Source organism: Oreochromis niloticus, linkage group LG18 (genome assembly GCF_001858045.2).
Source record: "Oreochromis niloticus isolate F11D_XX linkage group LG18, O_niloticus_UMD_NMBU, whole genome shotgun sequence".
NCBI classification, from domain to species: domain Eukaryota; kingdom Metazoa; phylum Chordata; class Actinopteri; order Cichliformes; family Cichlidae; genus Oreochromis; species Oreochromis niloticus.
This window is the reverse complement of record NC_031982.2, coordinates 23,462,706-23,482,345: the sequence shown is the minus strand read 5'-3', so window position 1 is coordinate 23,482,345 and position 19,640 is coordinate 23,462,706. Positions and strand designations below refer to the sequence as shown.

The 19,640-nt window shown below is 41.0% G+C and overlaps 1 protein-coding gene across 1 annotated transcript in view; it reads left to right on the top strand.

The window, feature by feature from the left end:
- The window catches only part of LOC100692990 (receptor-type tyrosine-protein phosphatase F), a 158,513-nt gene that overhangs the window by 44,591 nt on the left and 94,282 nt on the right, over positions 1-19,640 (top strand). Inside the window, 1 exon segment of the mRNA XM_013273333.3 lies at positions 13,052-13,226. Coding sequence (XP_013128787.3) covers positions 13,127-13,226 — 100 coding nt within the window. The 5' untranslated portion in view covers positions 13,052-13,126.

The window sequence follows — 19,640 nt, the reverse complement described above, 5'->3', positions numbered from 1 at the left end:
ACGGGAACACAAATCCGCTTTGTCAGAGAGGACATTTTCCCCCTTGCACAAAACTCATTTCAATTCCACATCATCCCATTACGCCTCCACATTGATTGAAACAGCCTCCATTTCCAGGGGTAGCTGCATTTTTCTGTAGTCTGCATGTATGACAAGGCCAAAGCTTGTATATGTGCACTATGTGACGGCGCAGGTCCGAAACGTCCAGTGACCATGGCAAATAGAAAATTCTGTAATTCATTAAACTGTTTTCTGAAAGTGGAGAAAGCTAGAGATCACTGTTGTCTCTGTTGCATGATAGTATTCATGCACTAAACTGTTATGTCACTCAGCTATTCCATGATACACTGATACTGATCTTATTGCTGAGGTAGTGTCTTTCGCTGGAGTAAAACAAGGTCAGATTTCTTGCTCTTGGACGACCATTAAAGGGAAATGAACTTTGCAGCTTTACCTTCCTCTTCATTATGGCGGGATAACTGTGATGCTTAACTGCACAAACAAAAAAGAGAAAAAACGTAGGCTTAATTTACTCCGTGCTTGGTTCAGGAAGTATAATCATGTGGCTGATTTATCCCTGGGCCTCCACCAGCACCCTTGTTTGCTCAGCCTCCCAATTTCTTCAAATGCCTTGCTGTGCTTAAACCCGAAATTCTACTTCATTACTTTATCAGCCCTCCTGTCACTTCTTTTATCAGCCCACGCATGTCACTTCTAATGAAATAACGAGTCTTCACACTCTTGGCTACTCATACATGGATTTGGACATGCTTTCATTGGAGAGCACAGAATGTGTGTTTTGTGGTGGGATGCGTTCAAGATCAAACATTTAGTTTTTGTTCATCTTGTGGCTCAATCCTCAAACACAGGCAATAACTCTTCCTCCTGCAGAACTCTTGGGTCCCAGGCTTGTTTTGGGAAGATGGATGGAGATTCATTTGGCTTCATTATAACGCCTGACTTATTTATAGCCTGCCTGCGCAGCGCCTCTTGGCCCACTGTGGCCCGGTAAGGATGCTGGAGGCTGCGGCGTTGATGAAACATTCCTGTGTCCAGGGGGTATTCTCTGAGGAGAGCACTGCTTGTTTAAGGGAGGGCGGTGGGGTGATAATACAAGAACCATGGGCAATGCCACTGAAATCTAATTCCACCAGCCCTGCCTAGCTACAGCATTCCTACTTAAAAGCTTTTCCTCTAGACTTGCGCTGTGGGGTGTTGGGCTTGGTTGTGATGCCACAAAGCCCAACATCATGAAAGAATGCGATGTGGTCTTGTCTTGTTCCTTGAAGGTAGTTTCCATAACAAACAAGTGAAGGGAAAGCTTGCTTGAAAATATTGAACCCCTAAAACACACTTATATATTCTGCCTATGCACGGTTTGGAGTTCCACAGCACCAATCCCAAAACCTTTATCTGGATCTCCCCCTTTAGCCTTAGAGATTACTGCTTCACAACCCTGGAGCAGGGATGCTGTCTGCCTGGTAATTTGATGGCTAATCCCCTGCCTCTTCCCTACAAATCTCTTCCCTGATAAAGGGGTTGCCTCTACATTAGTAAACATGGGAGACTTGGCGGCCTTGGCTGACTGTTAGACAAGAGGACTGGTTGAGGAAGGGGGAAGTATACGGATAACCAGCGAGGAAAGCCCCTTTGCATTCTGTGCGATGAAATTAAATTTAAATATATGCCAAGTTGAATGTTTATACCAGAGAAAGGACTTTAAACTTGCTGTTAGAGCAATCTGTTTCTTGCATGAGGTAAATAATGCATAACACATTTTTGTACTTGTTGGTCAAAGTCTTAAAAAAAATATCCCTCTGGTTCAGTATCTCTTGAGCTTTGTGGTTTTAATGGTTTGACGGGGAGCTGTGAAAATGTTGTGCTTTATAGAGCGATTCCATAAAAGTCATTGTTAATGCACATTCATTAGCTTTTTGACCCGAATATGTTATTGCAATGCTACTGCCACGACTAGACACGATGGCTCACTTAAAAGGAATTTGCTTTTCTCAGATCTTACTTCACAGTATTACGCTGGCCTGTATGGACTCGGTACGTGACCGAGCATTACTGATTGCAGACTCAAGTGTTTCATTTGGTTTTAGCCTACATCCCCTGCATCATTTCTGGTTCCCGGCTCACTGTTTATCTCCTGTGATGGTGCATCAACAAAACACTAAGCCTGGGAATCAAAGCTGATGCCTTCAGCCTAAACATGCTCAGCCAAGTTTAACAGGACTTGGCAAGATAGCATTTAACTAGTCTATGGGATGACCTCATCATGGCGACTGCAACATTGGCTGTGATGGCTTTTCATTTGCTGACCTGACAGAAGCACTTTAGGCGTCAGGGTGGATCTGTTGAGATGACTGACAGGACCTGTCCCTGCACGTCTTCTTGTACGCGGAACGTCCTGGTGTTCGGTTTAATCGTTGTCACAGAGTCAGATGACATGTCAGCAGAAATTTGGTGAGATCTCTGTTTTGAGCACTTTGCAAACAGTCTGAAATCACATCTAAACAGAGTGACTTCAGTAAAGGCCCCACATTGCATGTCTTTTTTGTTTTTTACTAACCCAAGACGTCTTTGAGCAGCATGTATGTGTATTAGTGACTATAAAGATTGGTTAGACTGTGAGTGAGGTTTACTTGGTTTTTTAGCTTTTTTCTGTGTTTTCGTCTATAAATGGCAATAAATCTGTGGCATGTTCACTTTTACTTTGTATAAGTGTATTATATTCTACTTCACTTTACTTTATGCCTAATTCACTTTTCTTCCTGTTCTTTGTGCTGCTGTAGCATGTGAAAGTCTATGTCTATGTCAACTTTAGAACAGTTTACTGCATTGGATGCATTTGTAAGTTTGCACTGAATCTCTGAAGAAGCCCTTGTCTAATTATTATTTTTTTATGAAGTGGATTCTTACCGAACAATTTGATTAGTCATTAAAATCGTCTGACTCATAGTCAGCCTGGATTTTCTCTAACTGGATGCGTCGATGAGGTCTGTAATCACACTGTGTGTACTGTGTGTGTGTTTTGTGTCAACGTCTTGTTAGTGAAGCTACAGAACAGTGACTCTACACTGGCGGTAATTGATAGTCTACGGGCTGTCTCAGCTGCAGGTAAATCCTATCTGTGTGGAAGGGGGTGGGGTAGAGGAGAGAGTATAAATAAGTCTTCCAAGGACTAAGGATTTCAGTATAACTAGAGGCAAAGGGTGATGGTTGAAGAAGTGTTTAATATGGTAGAGGTTTTCCTTTGCAGACACTTAAAATTCTTTCCAGGATAGCACAGGCTTGAATTTACATTTCAGCTTTATTTTCCCGGGTTTCACATTATGTAATACCCCATGTTGTCTTTCTTTTGCATTTATTCCTTAAACTAATGCATAAAAACAAAATGCATGCGCTTAAGTGTGGCTTTTTCCTCCTTTGAAACGCTTCCATCGGACCGGCAGTGAAAATGATTTCTGTGCTTTAGCCAGAGAGATGGACCGTAGAGAGAAAGCAAGATAGAGCAAGAAGGGGCCGAGGGCCAGAGAGATTGGTCCCAGAGAGAGATTCATAGGTAGTAATGAGGACGTTGGTGAAGTGCAGGTCGTCGTGTTGTGGCTCTGGCCTGTCAGTATAATGGACCTTACTAGTCAGCTGGCAATCGATTGTACTGCTCACGACCTCGGCCGCCTGTTGTTCTTCACTCTTCCTGTCTGTCAGCCTGCCACCCAGAGATGGAGGACGAAGCAGAATCTTTTCCCAGACGACAGATGCCGTGTCCAGATACTTTCTCATTACCTGAAAGGTGGCCTGAGGAGAGGAAGGCAGGTCTACCTCCAAATTTCCATCTAACACAATCTGAACAGAAAGCCAAGTACTGTTGTAATTAATTATTACTATTGTAATTCATTTATTTTTTGCCTGTGGCTAGTAAGCACCAATCAGAATTCAGTTGGTTTGGGACTACAGCTAATCATCTACTTTTATTATTATTATTATTATTATTAATAACTAAAAATTCGGCTAAAAAAAAAAAGCCCAGCAAAGAACCTGAGGCATTGTTCTAATTTTTATGAGCTAAATCAAGTTAATATTTGTGTTGTGTCTTGTTAAAGTACATACAGCATTTAACTGATGTTTATATTTGCTATTAATAACTTTCTGGTATCGTAAAATATGGTTTTATCTACCCTGATACCTGTCGATATCTCATGTTCATATCATGTAGGAGAATATGTTAGATTAGAAACTTATTGGCAGACATGCCGAGTTTAGAGCCTACGTCTTCCTAATTGATAGCTCTAGAGCATAGTTACTTTCTGCCAGCATTATCCTCATTTGATGAACATTGTCCAAGCTGAGAGTCCCTGCTTCTCTTGCCCTTTATCGAATGGCCTCTGCCTATTCCACACTCATCTCTTTTACATTTTAAATCCTCCAGCCTCTGGAGAGCGATGGGGATATATGGTTCCATCTGCTCCAGCAGACTGGCTCGTGGCTCAGACAGAGAGAAAGAGACAGAGAAGAAGGCATGGTCAGGGAGAGAGAGGAGGAAGCAGGGGGATGGAGAAACAGAGAGTGACAGAAAGACAGAACAGCTTATTAGAATCGGCCTCTTTTCACTCGTTAGACAGTAGCTGAGAGGATAGCCGTCTGGAATCGAAGGCAGGACACAAGTTGGACCAGGACCTTGGGGGATTTTGTTTTTTCCACATTTGCAATTGCAGCTAACCCATGTTCAATCTGCCCAGTCTTAACTGTTTCAGGTTGGCCATGAGTCTTAGCTTTCCTTTGTCTAACACCTGGAGTTTTTGTTTCAGGGTAGAGCTCAGAATAGCATTTGTTTCTGTTCTTGTTTGTGCACCTGGTATAAATGCCTGATTTTATACAAGGTGCTTTTCCCACTATGCCTCCAGTTAGTCTAACCATTCTTTGTGTCAACACAGGGTTTGTTCTTCTGTACCTCAGACCGCAGTGAATTGTTTTCCCTTTAACTCTCACATGCCCTAATGTAAGGATAAATAATACGTTATGTCAATGCACAGTTTCATCTGTGAGTTTTACCTTTGAGAACACAAAAGCCCATTCAGTAGGCTATTGTATAAAAAAGGACATTCTGTGTCATAAAGTAAATACAGTCTACAGCTGCGCACCCTCACGTCTGTGTTTAGCGGTTGATTTTCAAAGGTATTATTGTGGCTGACTTAGCAGTTCCTTCGAGGTAGATCTGCATAAACAGATGTAGTGAGATAAGGAGCTGCTTGCAAGATCGCAACAAGATAAACATTCACTCCTTCGTTCATGAATGACCACTTTTTCTTAATAGTCATCGGTAGAAGTCTGGTGAATATGTGCAATCAAAAGTTAGGGTGTGCAATATAGATATACCTCTCAATAAAAAAAACCCCAAACTATCTGTGGAATTAAGTTCTAGACACATCAAAGAATTTTATTAATTTTATGAAAAATTGCAGATCCAATAGTCTCTGAAGTCCTGCATCATTTTCTTTTATAGGATACACTAAAGTAAGGGAAGAAGCTTTTGTAAATTATCTGCCAGTCTCATTATGTACATCCTCATATACCCCAACCTTAGTAAGCATTGTGGCAAACAATAACCAGAGTTGCTGTGCTGTCATCGAACACTAAGGCCACAGCTTCTTTCTCATGTCGGCCTCTGGAGGGTCCATGCCAGCCAAAGAACTTCACTCCCAGCGCTTTACAGTTACTAATCTGGGCTGACACCAAGCTGATTTACAATACCCCCTACCCCAAACAGTGACTGACTAGAGGTAATTGATTTAGAACAGTGGAGACACCCGCTGAATAGTATGAAATCCTCAACAGCCTCCTCATACACTCTAGACAAAGCTTGCTCCCATATTCCCACCTTAGTGCCAAATGTAAAAAAAGAAAAAATATATGCATTTAAAACTAAACTTCTTACAATATTTTCTTTTTGGAAAATTTCTGCTGTTTCTGGACACTGCAGTTTGTCCACATTATATCCATGGATTGAACTGAACCTGAACAACTGCCTCTTGTTTGGCCAGTTATTGATCTATGGAGCTCTATATTTACCAGTCTTTGGGTGCACATGCCTTCACTCTGTTTGTCTTTTGCTGGCGGAGACGAGGCTTTCTGCCCAGGGGGTGGGGGTGGGGGGATTGAAGTCCTCTGTGTGGTGCGAAGGGGTGGAGGAGTGGGGGGTCCATGCCTTCTGTGCTGCCTGCCTAGTCATTTTATGGCACCATCTGTCCACAAGCTAACTGTCAAGTAGTGACGTCTTAGCTCATCTTTCTTGCCCGACAGTGCGAATTTTCATTTGATATATATGTGCACATCTGCTGTTGAGAATGTGTCTCAGTTTATATTGCTAATTTAATGTTTGGCTATTTGCACAGAAGCAATTAATTATTCACTAATTCATTTCTAGACATCACTAAAATGTAAACAAAAAGAAATATTAAAACCTCTTTGAATCTCTCAACTAGGGCAAGGCTATGGGCTTTATACACTTTTACAAACCCTGAAGTAAATAGAAAGCTTTGCTTTTACCATCCTCAGTTTTTAGGCCCCCACTTTGAGCATTCTCGCTTGGCCTAAATAACATTAAGATTTTATGTTCGGTTGAAGTTGGAAGCTTAGTCCCTTGGCCAATTACATTTAAACTCAATATTTAACATTGGTTGACATTTAATCCATGCCTTGGGTTATTTAAAATCTCGACTTTATTTAAAGAATATGAAATGTCGGATAAATAGCGTTAGAATTATTTATTTCACCTTTTATTTAATAAATTGCGTTCCTCGGGTGTCAGAAGTTAACATACATCTTATGCTTATTTGTTAGCATTGTCTTTAAATTATTTAACATGGGTCAAATGTTTTGGTTATTCTGCAACAAGCTTTTCACAAATAATTTTGCCTCATTCCTCCCAACATAGCTGATATGGACGAGCGAGGTTTGTAGGCCTCTTTTTTGCACACACTTTTCAAGCGTTATCCACAAATCTATGTTGGACTTCAGCACCTCAACTTTCTAAGAGAAAGAAGAGGCAGCCTGGCCCCATGGATGTTATACTTGCATGCTGTTTGTACACATGAACTTTGTGCCTTTTTAGTTTGATTTTTTTTTTTTTCCTTTTTTTTTGGTCTTGTGTGTTTAATTTTGTCAGAAACTTTGGAACACATAACTTTAGTTTTAGTGTTTTCAATACTTTTTCTAAACTTCTAACCATCCGAAGTTGTGCATCAATTCAGTCAATTTAGTGTAGGGGTTAGTACATTTGCCTAACATGTGAAAGAGCTCCAGTTCAAAACTGGGAAAAAGCACGGATCCATGGAACGGTTTGCTTCAAGCGTAAAATCTGTGCCAAATCAGAACATGCCGATCCATCCGCTGCGACGAGCCCTCGCGAATAAGGGAGCATCTGAAGGAAGCTTAAAACTGAGAAAAATCTGGCTGAAATTGTTGGAAAAAACTTCTGCTTATAGTAGTTTTCTCCAAAAACTGTAGCTTACTATGAGAGAATCTCTAAAATTCACATTGAATTTTCCATGCAAGGCTTGTAGAGTTAAAGCAAAATTAAGAAACTGCTTTTAGATGACAGAGTGACAAATTTTTTTTCTAATTCACCTTCTTAGTTGAATGTTTGATTGTAGTTTTTAAAGTGAGCTGGTTTAAATGGGTCCTAAGGAAGGTAGAGCTTTAAAAAAATGCTATTTCATGCACTTGATTGGTCCATGTACATGCAGCATTTCTTTTATTTGATGAATGTCTGTTTTACATTGAGCCTGCCTTTTGATTTATTGCAGACCCCTTTGGCCAGCAAGCACTTTGTTGTGTAAGCCATTTTCTCTTTGCTGTGCTGCTCCACAATGCCAATAATCCTTTTTCAATAAATTCAAATGGAAGTGACACTGTGGTATGTCTCCTCTGCTATATGTAGTACCTATCATTGTAATTCATTCCCAGATTGATTTGCAGTTGAAAAGATTGGTAGCCCAACAGAGCCGATTGTAAATCCACACTCGGAAATTTATGGAAGTGTCTGAATTTTTGTTAAATGTTCATATAATCAGGCCAAATTGCAGATGACAGTGTATCATTTGGGAAAAGCCAATATGCAGTGGTCTTTGTATTCTGCTGAGAGGCAAGTTGGCGCTTGTGTCAGACAATAACAGCAGTGTGATGCATCACGTCCGCCCCTCATGCGTCACAAATGACGCCAAAACGCATCACGGAGACTGTGTGTAAAAGTCGACTTAAAATTTACTCGTCTCCTATATTGCCTCATTATTAAACGGTGCTAAATGAACTTCTAGACAGAAAGACAACTTTATCGTGTGATTTATTACATGAGTGCTTTCATTGTAGGTCAGCATAATCAGTGCTCCATCGTTTCTGTTGCTCAACTTAAGTGCACAAGTCTGTCGTAGGTGTCTTTTAGTCTTATAATCTTGAGCTCGGCAATAATGTGTTAACAATTAACTTTGTGGTATCAGCTTGTAAACAGAATGGCTGTAAAATTCGATAGGTCACAGGACATTACCCTTTGTTAGGGGGAATTTCAGAGCAGTCTTGTTGCAGCTCTGTAAAAAGGATGTGCACCATCAAGTCTGTAGACCTAGCAAGGCTTTTCGAGTCGGAGGGAAAACCTAATTTGGTTACTTTGCACTTTCATTTTACAATATGGTGCTCACCATCTTGGAGTAATTCTCACAGGTGTTGTGATATTGTGTTCACTGCTGAGGTTTAAAAAAAAAAAAGGGGGGAGTGCGAGCCTTCTAGGGCATGGAAAACTAATCAACGGCCAAAACACCGCTGTTGAAATTCAGCTTGTAACTGTGTTTATGGAGCCTTTGCAGGCTACGCCAACACAAACCTCTTTGGTCTGGGTTTATCAGCCCCAGAGACGGCCGTGATTAGCTCCCCACACTGCTAGCCATATATCTCAGCTGTCCCACCTCCCCGCGTTCAGGATGACCCATTAAATAGAGACGGAGAAAGAGAGAACATGAGTAGGAGGGTTAGAGACATTGGAGAGCAGAAATGCTACCTGTAGTTAGCGTAATAGTAGTGTTTACTCAGCCTGCGTGCTCTCTCTGTGTGCAGCTGCATTGTCTGTCTGCCAACTGACATTTCTGTATGGGTGGCCACACCCTTGCCACACACATTCATAGGGACTAATAACCTAAATGACAAGCAACTGACGTGGACGACAAACAAGGCAACCAGGATAGGTGTGTGTTAAGTGTGTGTGTTCCCCCTTCCTTTTGAGCTCACTCAAAGCTCTTTTGTCCTCTACAGTTTACTATTTTAGATATTACCCTGCCATTGTTTCTTTGTTAATTACATCACTAAACCGCTTACTCTTCTGCCTATTGTATAGTATATAGCTCTGTGGTAGCTCCACAGACACTTAAGGCTCAAAAAGCTTCTTCCGTAAGAAGTAAGTCACTGTATGCCCTGTTGAATAGGAGCATTATATTTAGGCTAATTTCTGCTTCATCAGTTCAATAACTGATCCTTCTCTTTCATGTTCCCTTTGTGTTTCAACAAACTGCCATTCCTGCAGAATCACCTCCCTATAGGATGCGTGATCTTGGCATTTTGACAAATTGGAGAACCACAGTCGCACTATAAATTGTGTTTCGCCTAGCTGCGGGCCTCCGAATCATTACCTACATCTCAAACTATGTGGCGTAAATTAAAAAAAAAGAAGGAAAGAAAAAGTCTGGGTTTGTTGAGAATGTCTGCACTTTAACAGCAGTTTACCAGTCTAGGAAATTTCAGACTGGAATTCATTAATCCTGGCCTCCCCTTAGTTTATTAAAAAAATGTGTGTGTGTTACAAGTGATAATGAGGTGGAGGACACAAACAAATCTGTGGCTTTGCCGCATTTATTATTTCCCTGAATCAGGACACCTTGTCATGGGTGGTTTGCTAATTGTGTTTCCATAAACTTGCCTACAGTAGAAATTCTGTTCATTATAAACTTCTTTAACTTGACAGCCGAGTACGTTTGGTTTAAACCAATATATATATGTATATAAGTAGGAAATGTCAAACCAAATATTGTTAGCTAGAAAATTAATCTTGACAGATCTAAAATATGCAGAACTTCGATGCATGTTTTCACATTGTAATTCATGAAAAATCAGCTATGTTTACGCACTTCACTTTCAAACTGGATTAATTGTTGTTGCTGTTAAACGGTTTATCTCCTGAATTCAGCCGACTAATTATTGTGAATATTAATCATCGTCTCTCTGCTGAAATGATCTGGATGATCAGTTTAGCACTAAATATGCACTGGTTACTTTGTCGCTCTTTCGCGCGCACAGATCAGGCTTTGGGGTGAAATCATTAGCGAGACAGAAGGATTCATATACAGTTGCACGGGGGGAGACAGCCACCCCTAAATGTTTCTACTGTTTTCCTCCCGCTCTCCCACGTCCTCGCAAACAATGTCCTCTTGTGTGCCGAGCCACTTGCTCAGATTTCGAATCACACTGCGCCCTTTCCACTTTGGTGCCCTGTCCTCCTCTCGTTTGCACTACTGCCAGAACACAAATGGACACAGTGGCAAGTGTTGTCCCGTAGTATTTGTGTGCAGCAGGGAGGGACCAGGCTGCACTGGGATAAATAAGTAGGTAAATAAATAAAGAATAAACCTCGCTCTAGGAATTTGTCTCATTGAAGATGAAAAGCATCTGCCTCTCTCTGGCATCTGCTGTGAAAGATATCCCTCCACCGCTAAGGGTTTGGAGCACGGCAAGTAGCCAGCTCTATCAGCCTCGCTCTTCTCTACCCACCAACGTGAACCAGCGCAGCACTGGTGTACACAGAAACGAACGTCAAAACAAATTTGTCGGCCAACAAACTTTTTTTTTCTTCATTTTTTGCAAAGCTAACTTGAGGTATTAACTTGAAATAAAAATGGGTTCTAAATGTCTTTAATACCAGTTACAGAGTGGTTGTGTGATCCAGTTCTTTGGCACCCCGAGCAGAGTGTTTGTGTATCTTTGTCTTCCCCAGACTGCAACAGCTTTAACACAGCGACAATAAACCGTTTTCTCATTACCAGTTAAGGTGAAGGCGCAGAGGGAATCTTTTTTTTTTGTTATTATTATTTTGCCACAGAGGTTTTAAATGATTTCAGCTGCACTTGTGGGTATTCTCCAAAACTCTGCGTGCAGAGAGGAGTATAATACAGTTTGATACGATCGCAGCTTGAACTTTCACTGACGATAGATGATGTCGACTGTACACGGTGTTTGGAAATTCCTTAGGCGCCAAGTGTGTTAAGAATTTTAAAAAAAGATTGGCTTTGCAGACATAAAAGCCTAGAGGCACATTCCTTTAAGTGACAAACGGTGATAAAGAACTAGCTGTCAGTGATGGCTGTCTGCTACTGTGGCCAGGTGAGCCATGAGCAGGCACTCACGTGCATTCCTGCACATAGCTTTAACTCGGTCGTGCCTGCTCTTTTGTTTGCCCAGTGACATGTCAAAGGAGGTTAAAGCAGATCTCAGATAAAGAAAAATAACTTTATCTAATAGCTGTTGTATAGACTGTTTTAAGTGGCCTTGTTTAACAAAGAGGGTGGTCAAAGAGTTGCCCGTTGTGTGCAGTTTTTTTTTTTAAATTTGTTTCTACCCGCATTGAAATAGCCACATGAGTAATGGGCTGCTCAACACCTCCACAGGATTAGAGCCCACAGCATTAAGAGTTTTTTTTTCCTCCACGAGATACTGGAGGCATTGTGTTCCTGATGCTCTAACGTGTTTAGCTAAACTGAATAGACTGGAGCTGACTGGCCACCCAGCAAGCCTCAGGATATTCCACTTTGTGAGCTCTTTGTCTTTTAACACATATCAGCAAACGGCACTGTGAAGCGACCGCAGCGAACTGAGCAGTGAGACTGAACAAGACCGACTTAGATTTTTGGGTTTTCAGTTCTTCTTGTCTTTAAGACAAAAGTAGATTTATTCAAACTTTCAGAACTTTTCTCATTTTAATTCAGTTTTTTAAGTCCTCTGGAGATTCTGCTTTAATTCCATCAAAAGAGAGATATCTATCCGTACCATATTGTGCTCTCTTTTACAGCATTATGATTACTCATCGCAGATGGCCATGGGCAAGAGAGTAGGGATAAGAAATTTAGTTAGCTCATTTATGGAGATACACAGTTACTTTGTTTATAATAGCATTAGACATCGAAACTGGAGGCTGTAACAAACTTAAGGTCATATATCTAAATTCTTAATCAGTTGGCTTAGTAATTTTCTTTCACTAAATCTAATTCCTGAAAAGACGAAGCATCGGTTCTTGTGCCATTCCATTTGAGGGACAGCTTTTGATTTTTCTGTTTCCACTTAACGCAAAGAGAAATGCTTTCTGTCTCGTTTAATTGTTGTTCATTTGTGGCACACCTGCTGCTGGCTTGTTGGCCAGCCGTGTCCCCCTTGGGGTGTGTTATATGTTAAGTGTTTATGTATGCATACATGTCACTCTATGAGATCACTGCACTTTGTGTGATTTGAACCCATCTGGTCACCGTTTCAATTTCCTAATGGGGGAACATTAAGGTGGTCCTTGGGGAGTTGTGTGTAGTTGGTCCTCTGGGGTTTTTAACTGATCCCCTTTGTAAGAGGTGCGCTGAGAGGCTTAAGCTCGCCTCGACCTCCCCTTTGTTCTTTTTATTTTTTCCCAATAATTTCTCTCTGTAAAACTGTGCAGCATTTGTTCCCCCCGACTCCTTTGCTGATGTACTTTTTGTGTTACATTCGCTTATTTCCCCCTGCCCCGAGCAGGATGTGTTGTGGGTATTAGATGCCTTGTTGATCGCGAGCAAAGATCTCCAGCAACGTTTGCTGTTGTTTTCTTACAAGTATACAAAGATTCTGTGTCTTTGGTTCTGCTTTGCGACTTGCTTTTGATATTTCTGCCTTACTGTGTTATTATGCTCATTCAAATATATGCAAATAAAGCATGAGTTTGAATACTAATGGTTCTGTACCCCTGTTCTGCATGTGTTTGCTCTCCCAGGTGTTAGTCTTTGATCCTGTCAGAGTGGGACGCGTCTAGCAGGGGACCGAGGAGGGAGCAGTGCCAACTTGGAACATGGTGCCTAATATTCACCTGGCAGGGCCCCTCCTGCCCAGAGGGGCGTTGCTGTTCCTGCTTTTACTCAGCTGCATAGTCTTCTCTTCTCTAGCAGACAGTAAGTATCCTCATTTACCTGTGAAGTTCTGCCCTGGCTTTCCCACCGTCTAATAACACATTAAGCTTCATTTAGAGGCATTCTCTTGATTTAAAAGGACTGCCGTAGCTATAAGTGGAATTTAACACATGACAATGGCGCACTTTAACTGAATACATCAGGAGAGCAAGCTCTCACGCTGTGCAGAGTAGAGCTTTGTTTAAAATAGAATATAGATTCCATTTACATTTCATGTCTTCAGTGGATTCCAGCAAACAGAAATAGCTGCTTGTCTAATGCGTGTCCCCAAGTATAAAGAGCTTTAACATCTCAACTAAAAATAAGCACACAATGCAGGCAGCGGAGATCCATCGGCCTCTGTGCCCGGTTGTCAATCCGAGTGACAGTTTTGGCTCAAAGAAAGCGCTCCAAGAGAGATGTCACCTCAGCTGTACCTTTGGGCCTCGGGCGCAGCCAAGAAGCACTGCCCTGCCAAAGACGGGGTCAGGGACGAAATTAATTCAACACATGACCTCACCTACAGTGCTGTCATAGGGTCACTGTAATTCAATTATACCCCAACCCCTCCTGTTCCCCCACCCGAATGCAGCCAGCGCCCTGTCCTTTCAAACATGTTTCGAATAGGATTTGTTTTTCTGTACCCTTTGTCTTTTCCTGCTCGGCTCTGTGCTATCATCCTTCTCTCTTGTGGCGTGTCTACTCTTGACCAGCATCGCTCTGAACTTGACCTTGCAGAAAAGTTTTACAGGCCTTTTGTTTTTCTTGGGATCTGGCAAGTCTGTCTCTGCTCTGCTTCTAGTTTGATTGGATGGAATTGAATCTTGAGTGAAGCTGTAGTGCTCAAGTTAGATACTAATTGTGGATGATCCAAAATAAAGCTAATGTATCCTTCTACAAAATAAAAAAATCATTAACAATTGATCCAAATTTTAAAAAAGTATGAGTTGCTGGAAGTTACATAACTGTAAGAATATTCATATTTAGTGTTTGAATAACTGGCAGAGTGCTCTTCTATAAAAAGGGAGAAAGACGTGCAATGTCAGACGTCTGTTTGCGTGCGTGCACCTTGTTAACTGTGATATTATGTTGTATACTTGTGCTACTAGTCCTTAGGGACTAGTAAAGCGCTGTACAAATACAGGCCATTTTTTTTATTTATGCCACAAGTAAAAGCATGTGCTTTTTAGAGATCATCAAGTTAAAAAATGCAATGTCATGGGCATAGAAGAAATTAAGATGGTATATAAATGTGCTGATTCTTTCACGCACCAGTCTGGATGGTGTTCAAAATAGTTCTATGGGCAAGAGATGTACACAGATAACCAGAATAGTGTTTAATCTGTTCAAACAAAGCGTTAATGTTTAACCTGAATCTTGATTATTTTTTTTACCCCACCCCTGTCTCTGTAGTTTCTTTTAGTGTGAAACATTTTCTTTAAAGTACAAATATAGTCTGATGTGACAAGCTGGCACATGTGCATACGTTCGTAGACAAATAAGGGACACATCATAAAGTAACTTACAGAAAAGCCTGACTGTGGTCTGGGGTTAAATACGCATGTAGTTTAGTGTAAGCACATATGGGAAAAGGCCCAGACTACTATTATCCAGACTGTAAAGCAAACAGACATAGAATTAAAATAAGACACTGGGGGGGGGGTGAGAGGGGGTGTAAAAATAACACCTCCCACTAATGGCAGGTTTGTGTGCATTTCTGTGCCTATAATTTGTATGTAACTCAGTTATGTGAGCCTGATGTTTTGGGTTTGGATTTCCTGTATTACAGAGCAGACACCAGACAGATATTATGGGCGGAGTACCTGGCAAGTTTCTGATTACATGGATTCAGTCTGATGCTCTTGTCTCCCCCTTGAACAAGTTAGGCAGGCAGAGAAACCACACGTAGCAAACATGTGTCAGCAGTGTCAGAACACACCCTCGGATAGAAACCATACATTAGTCTTTATCTATATAAATATATATATAGTTTATTATATATTTCAAAAGTTGTTTCCATACTATTTGTTTGGCGTGACACTTAAAGATGGCACAATTCATCATGATTAAGCAGCACGGGTACAGGAAACTCTCCTCTAGCCCTATCAGTGTTATAGCCTTCTGACATCGTTCATCTTACAGCATCACTGAATAGGCATACAATACAGAGTGATTACTCTGAGTGCTGATCACAGACGTCCCATCGATCCCCGGGGAGCTCTGCCTAATCAACTAGCTCTCTATACAGCCTCCTTCTACACAATAGGCCTCTGGCCCACAAGGTCAGCCTCAAAGTCACAAACCCAGCACTTAAATGTAATGGTTATCTTTTTGTAGCGCTGTCATTGTGAGTTATTTCATTGGCTTTAATAAGCTTTTGATGTATGTGTCTCCTCTCGCTCTTCTCATGTTATAATCTTGGGTTGCTTTTCATGTGAGGTGCGGCAAGACTGCTGAGTCTTCCTTTGTGTCCAGGCCTTTTCTTTTCACTCTACTTCAGCGGTATCATAATTAACAAGTTTAAAATAACTTTTCTCTGTCCCACAATGCATCTCCGAGATTCTTATTTATGATCCTTGCACTGCAAATGGAGTAATTGCAGATTACCAGCGCTTTTAACTTATTGTTTCATTGTTACTGAACAATGGCTCGGCTATAAATAAAAGGTATCCCATGTGCAATCTATGCTATATAATTAAACAGTAGTTTTTTTGTTCTTTTTGGCTTTAAACAAAGGCTTTCCCTTTAACAAGGCGCAGAATTTTTTATTAGTCTTTAAAACAGCCTTTAAATCCATGTAATGTGCTCAGGAAACCTATGAAATACTCTTCACAGATTGATTTGGCAATTTCTAAATTTGCTACAATGGACTGATGCCAAAGTGGTTTGGAGATGGGTGGCCAGATGGGGGGCTGGGGGGCCAAAAATTGGATTGTGTTTTTAAGTGTCCATATGGTCACCCAGTTCAGAAACTGACAGGGATAGAAATTGATTCTTTTTTAATTAAAAGTAACCATATCCACCTTGGAGAGCCACTTGGAGAGTAATGCAGTTAGCGCACAGCTGGGGTCCACACACATCATACAGACAGGCACAATGAGAGAGGAGGCAAACAATCCGAAATATACTCTGAGGAAGCAGCGGCGAAAAGCATCATATAGGGTAAGAGGACAACATGTATAAGATAAAGTGCCCGAGGAACAAATCTTAGAGGTTGGAGAGAATTATCGGAAGTAGTTTTCATAAGCCAGCGCAGCAATGTCAGAATAGAGGGAGGAAAGGGGCATCAGAGGTTAATGATGTGAGATTAATAGTTTAATTAGGGAGCTCAACAGCAGAGCCACAGGCAGTCACCCAAACCTTATGCTGTGTCCTGGTTTCAGAATTGCCACAGGACGACAGGCGTTTCCTAGTGTCTAGTGTCCTTCCAGAGAAGGGCACATGAGAAAAAGACATTTCAGTTCTCTGATCATAGTCATATTCTTATTGCCAAAAGAAACATTAGTTCCCTTAATGTACCGCAGTAGCTCTTACAAGCCTTTTACTTGTTAAATTGAAATTCATGGTAGCTCTAAATTAGACACAATTAGACAACTTAGAGGCACACACCTACGTATTGTTTGCTTTCAGAGTGTCCTGCGTTTACAGGCATTTATCTCAACCCTAATGGCCTGGATATATGTCAAGTGGGATAAATTTTGTGTGCAAATGATCACCTAAGACTATAAGTCATAAGGGGGGCATGAGAGAACATGCACGCCCGTTTAAAACCACATGCTGTTCTGTTTTATGTTCCTCCTGTAACATAATTTAATTTCCCCCTCAATTTTGATTAGTGGAGAGTTGAATTACTTAAGACCTCCAGGCCATGTGGGTGTGAAGATGGAAACAATGGTTGGGGCTCTTGTGGTCTCAGAGGGAAGGCTAATCTAGGGGAGGCAAATTAATGAGGTTAGTTGGGTCGCAAGGGGGTGTGCGGTGATGGATGATGAGCTAACCCCAAAATGGAATCTCTGAAGAAGCTAGGAGCCATCTCAGCAGCTGAGCCCCAAACACACCGTCTCCCGGGATCGCTTAACACACTTAACATCTTCTGCACGTTACTCTATTAATGTCAGGGTCCGAGCCAAGGATAGACTTTAACTAGCAGCATTAACAAAGACCCCCAACAGTCAATGAGTTGCACTTTGTGCTGGTAGAAAGTTTGGACTTCAATATGCTTTATTATATATTCACAGTGCATTCAGAATGTCCTTCTCCAGCTTCATATTTTGTTTTACTGAGTATCCCCAGGTTACCACCCACACATGCCTTCAAATGCAACAGTGAGTTATCCTTCTTAGTTTCAAAAAGAGGGGAAAAACACTTAAGTGACAGTGCAAATGAGAACATTTCATCAAGCGAACTAAACAAACATGGGAGTTGATGTTGCCCGAGGGTTATGCAGATGAGCTTTGGAGTTTGACGCCTTACCGTAGCATGCTTTGTCTAGTAGGTGGGATAGTGCCACCGAGATGGAAAACGTACTCGCTGAAGATGGGGAGCGTTTTTCTGAATCTCGCATTTACATCATCCACATTATGTGACAGACTTTATGCCAGTTATTTTCAGAAAATAACGTAATGAGTCTCCCACCAGCAAGCAATTATGAGTGTTAGCTCTGAGGAAAGGAAACTGTAAAATACATATTATGGTTTGCCCTCATTTCATAATGATAATTTAAAAAAAAGGGAAAACAGCATCTGCAACTAAAATAGCTTTATCTTCAGAGAGCGCAACAAAGAAATCATAGTGGAGTTTCTGCCTTTATCTCTGTGAAATCTTTACCTTAAGCACTCATGTGGGTTGAAAGAAGTTGGTAGTGAATCATCTTTGACTAGATCTAGGTTAGGCGCCAGTTTAAATGCCACAGGTAATAAAACACCTCAGACTCCCAATCGTGTGATATGAGGAACACCCACATTCTCACCATCAAAAAGTACACAATGAAACATTTATCCTTCCATATTTTTTAAACAGTTCCTATAAATGCCCACTCGAAGCAGAAGTCACCACAGCACATAGTTTTTTTTTTTTCTCCAAATGTCATAATTTGACTGACAGTCAAGAAGAGAGTGCACAGGCTTGAGAGATACCTCCCTCGTTCCTAATCGGCCCGAGAAGATGAAAGCTATTACATTAATGTTGCTCACACTGGGAAGAAAGGAATGAAGGATAATTGCACTTAGAGTTCTTTTTCTTCTCCACTGCCTTGAATAATTCAGGGAAGGCTGGAAGGCCTGATAGAAAGCCTGTCTTCGTGGTCCAGGGGGGCACTGAAAGTTTGATGTTTTTCTTTTCTCTTGTCTCTGCTATAGGTTTTGACATTTTGTCTTAAGTACAGTATCTCGGTCGTGATGAATCGCATTACTCTTGAGATCTCACTTACGTTCTGATAACGCATATAAAGCTCCATCAATCTTCAGCCACTATGCTACCATTCTAAGAAAGTAAGTTCCTTTGGTGTCTGTGTTATCATAAGGGACTGCAGTGTGAACTGACTATTAATGAGCTGGAGATTATAGCGCACCATCCACAAAAGCGTTTCTTGGGTCTGAATCCAAGTAAGGCGACAATACTAGACGGTGAACTTAAAGGGCAAAGATTTTTAGGCCGAGTAAAAAATGTATTTATTTTTAATCGATTGTCATCGATTAGTCAATCAACATAAAAATTAATTGGTTACTGTTTTGAGATTAAGGCTGCGGCTGTAGTTTAGGAGGTAGAGCGAATTATCTACTAATCAGAAGGTTGGTGGTTCGATCCTTGGCTGCTCCAGTCTGCATGAACCATGAGTTGATCTCTGATTTATTTCTTCAGACTGCGACTGTTAGATACGTGGGTGAGGCATGTTGTATAAATCACTTTCAATGCTCATGTGAAGCAGAACATAGGAAGAACCGGTCCATATAACATATTATATGTTTGTTTCTTTGTTTGGTAGGCCAAAAAGGTCAAAGCTTTTATTGGTTTCTGCTCCTTAAATTTGAAGATTTCATGCTTTTCTGTGTTTTGCATGAAATATCATGTAGTAATAGTAGTAAAAAGTATCTATTTGGGTTTTGTACTGTTCACCATATTAACTGCAGCATTTGGTTGTGGGACTAGAATAGGCATGACATTTTCTAATAAAAAAAAAAAGAAGAAATAATGCAGATTAATTGATGAAAAATATGAGCTGCAGCTGTAATTTACACTGCATGAAATTAAATAGCTGTTGAACTGCTGCACTGTTTGCACAGAGACAGTTGCTCTTCTGTCTCCTTATATCGATGTTTAAGGCTTTTAAAAGCCCCGATAGTAAAGCTTCGTCATACTTCCACTCCTATGGCTCTTCCACGATAATTGTAAAATGTGCTATGTACAACACGATGCTTG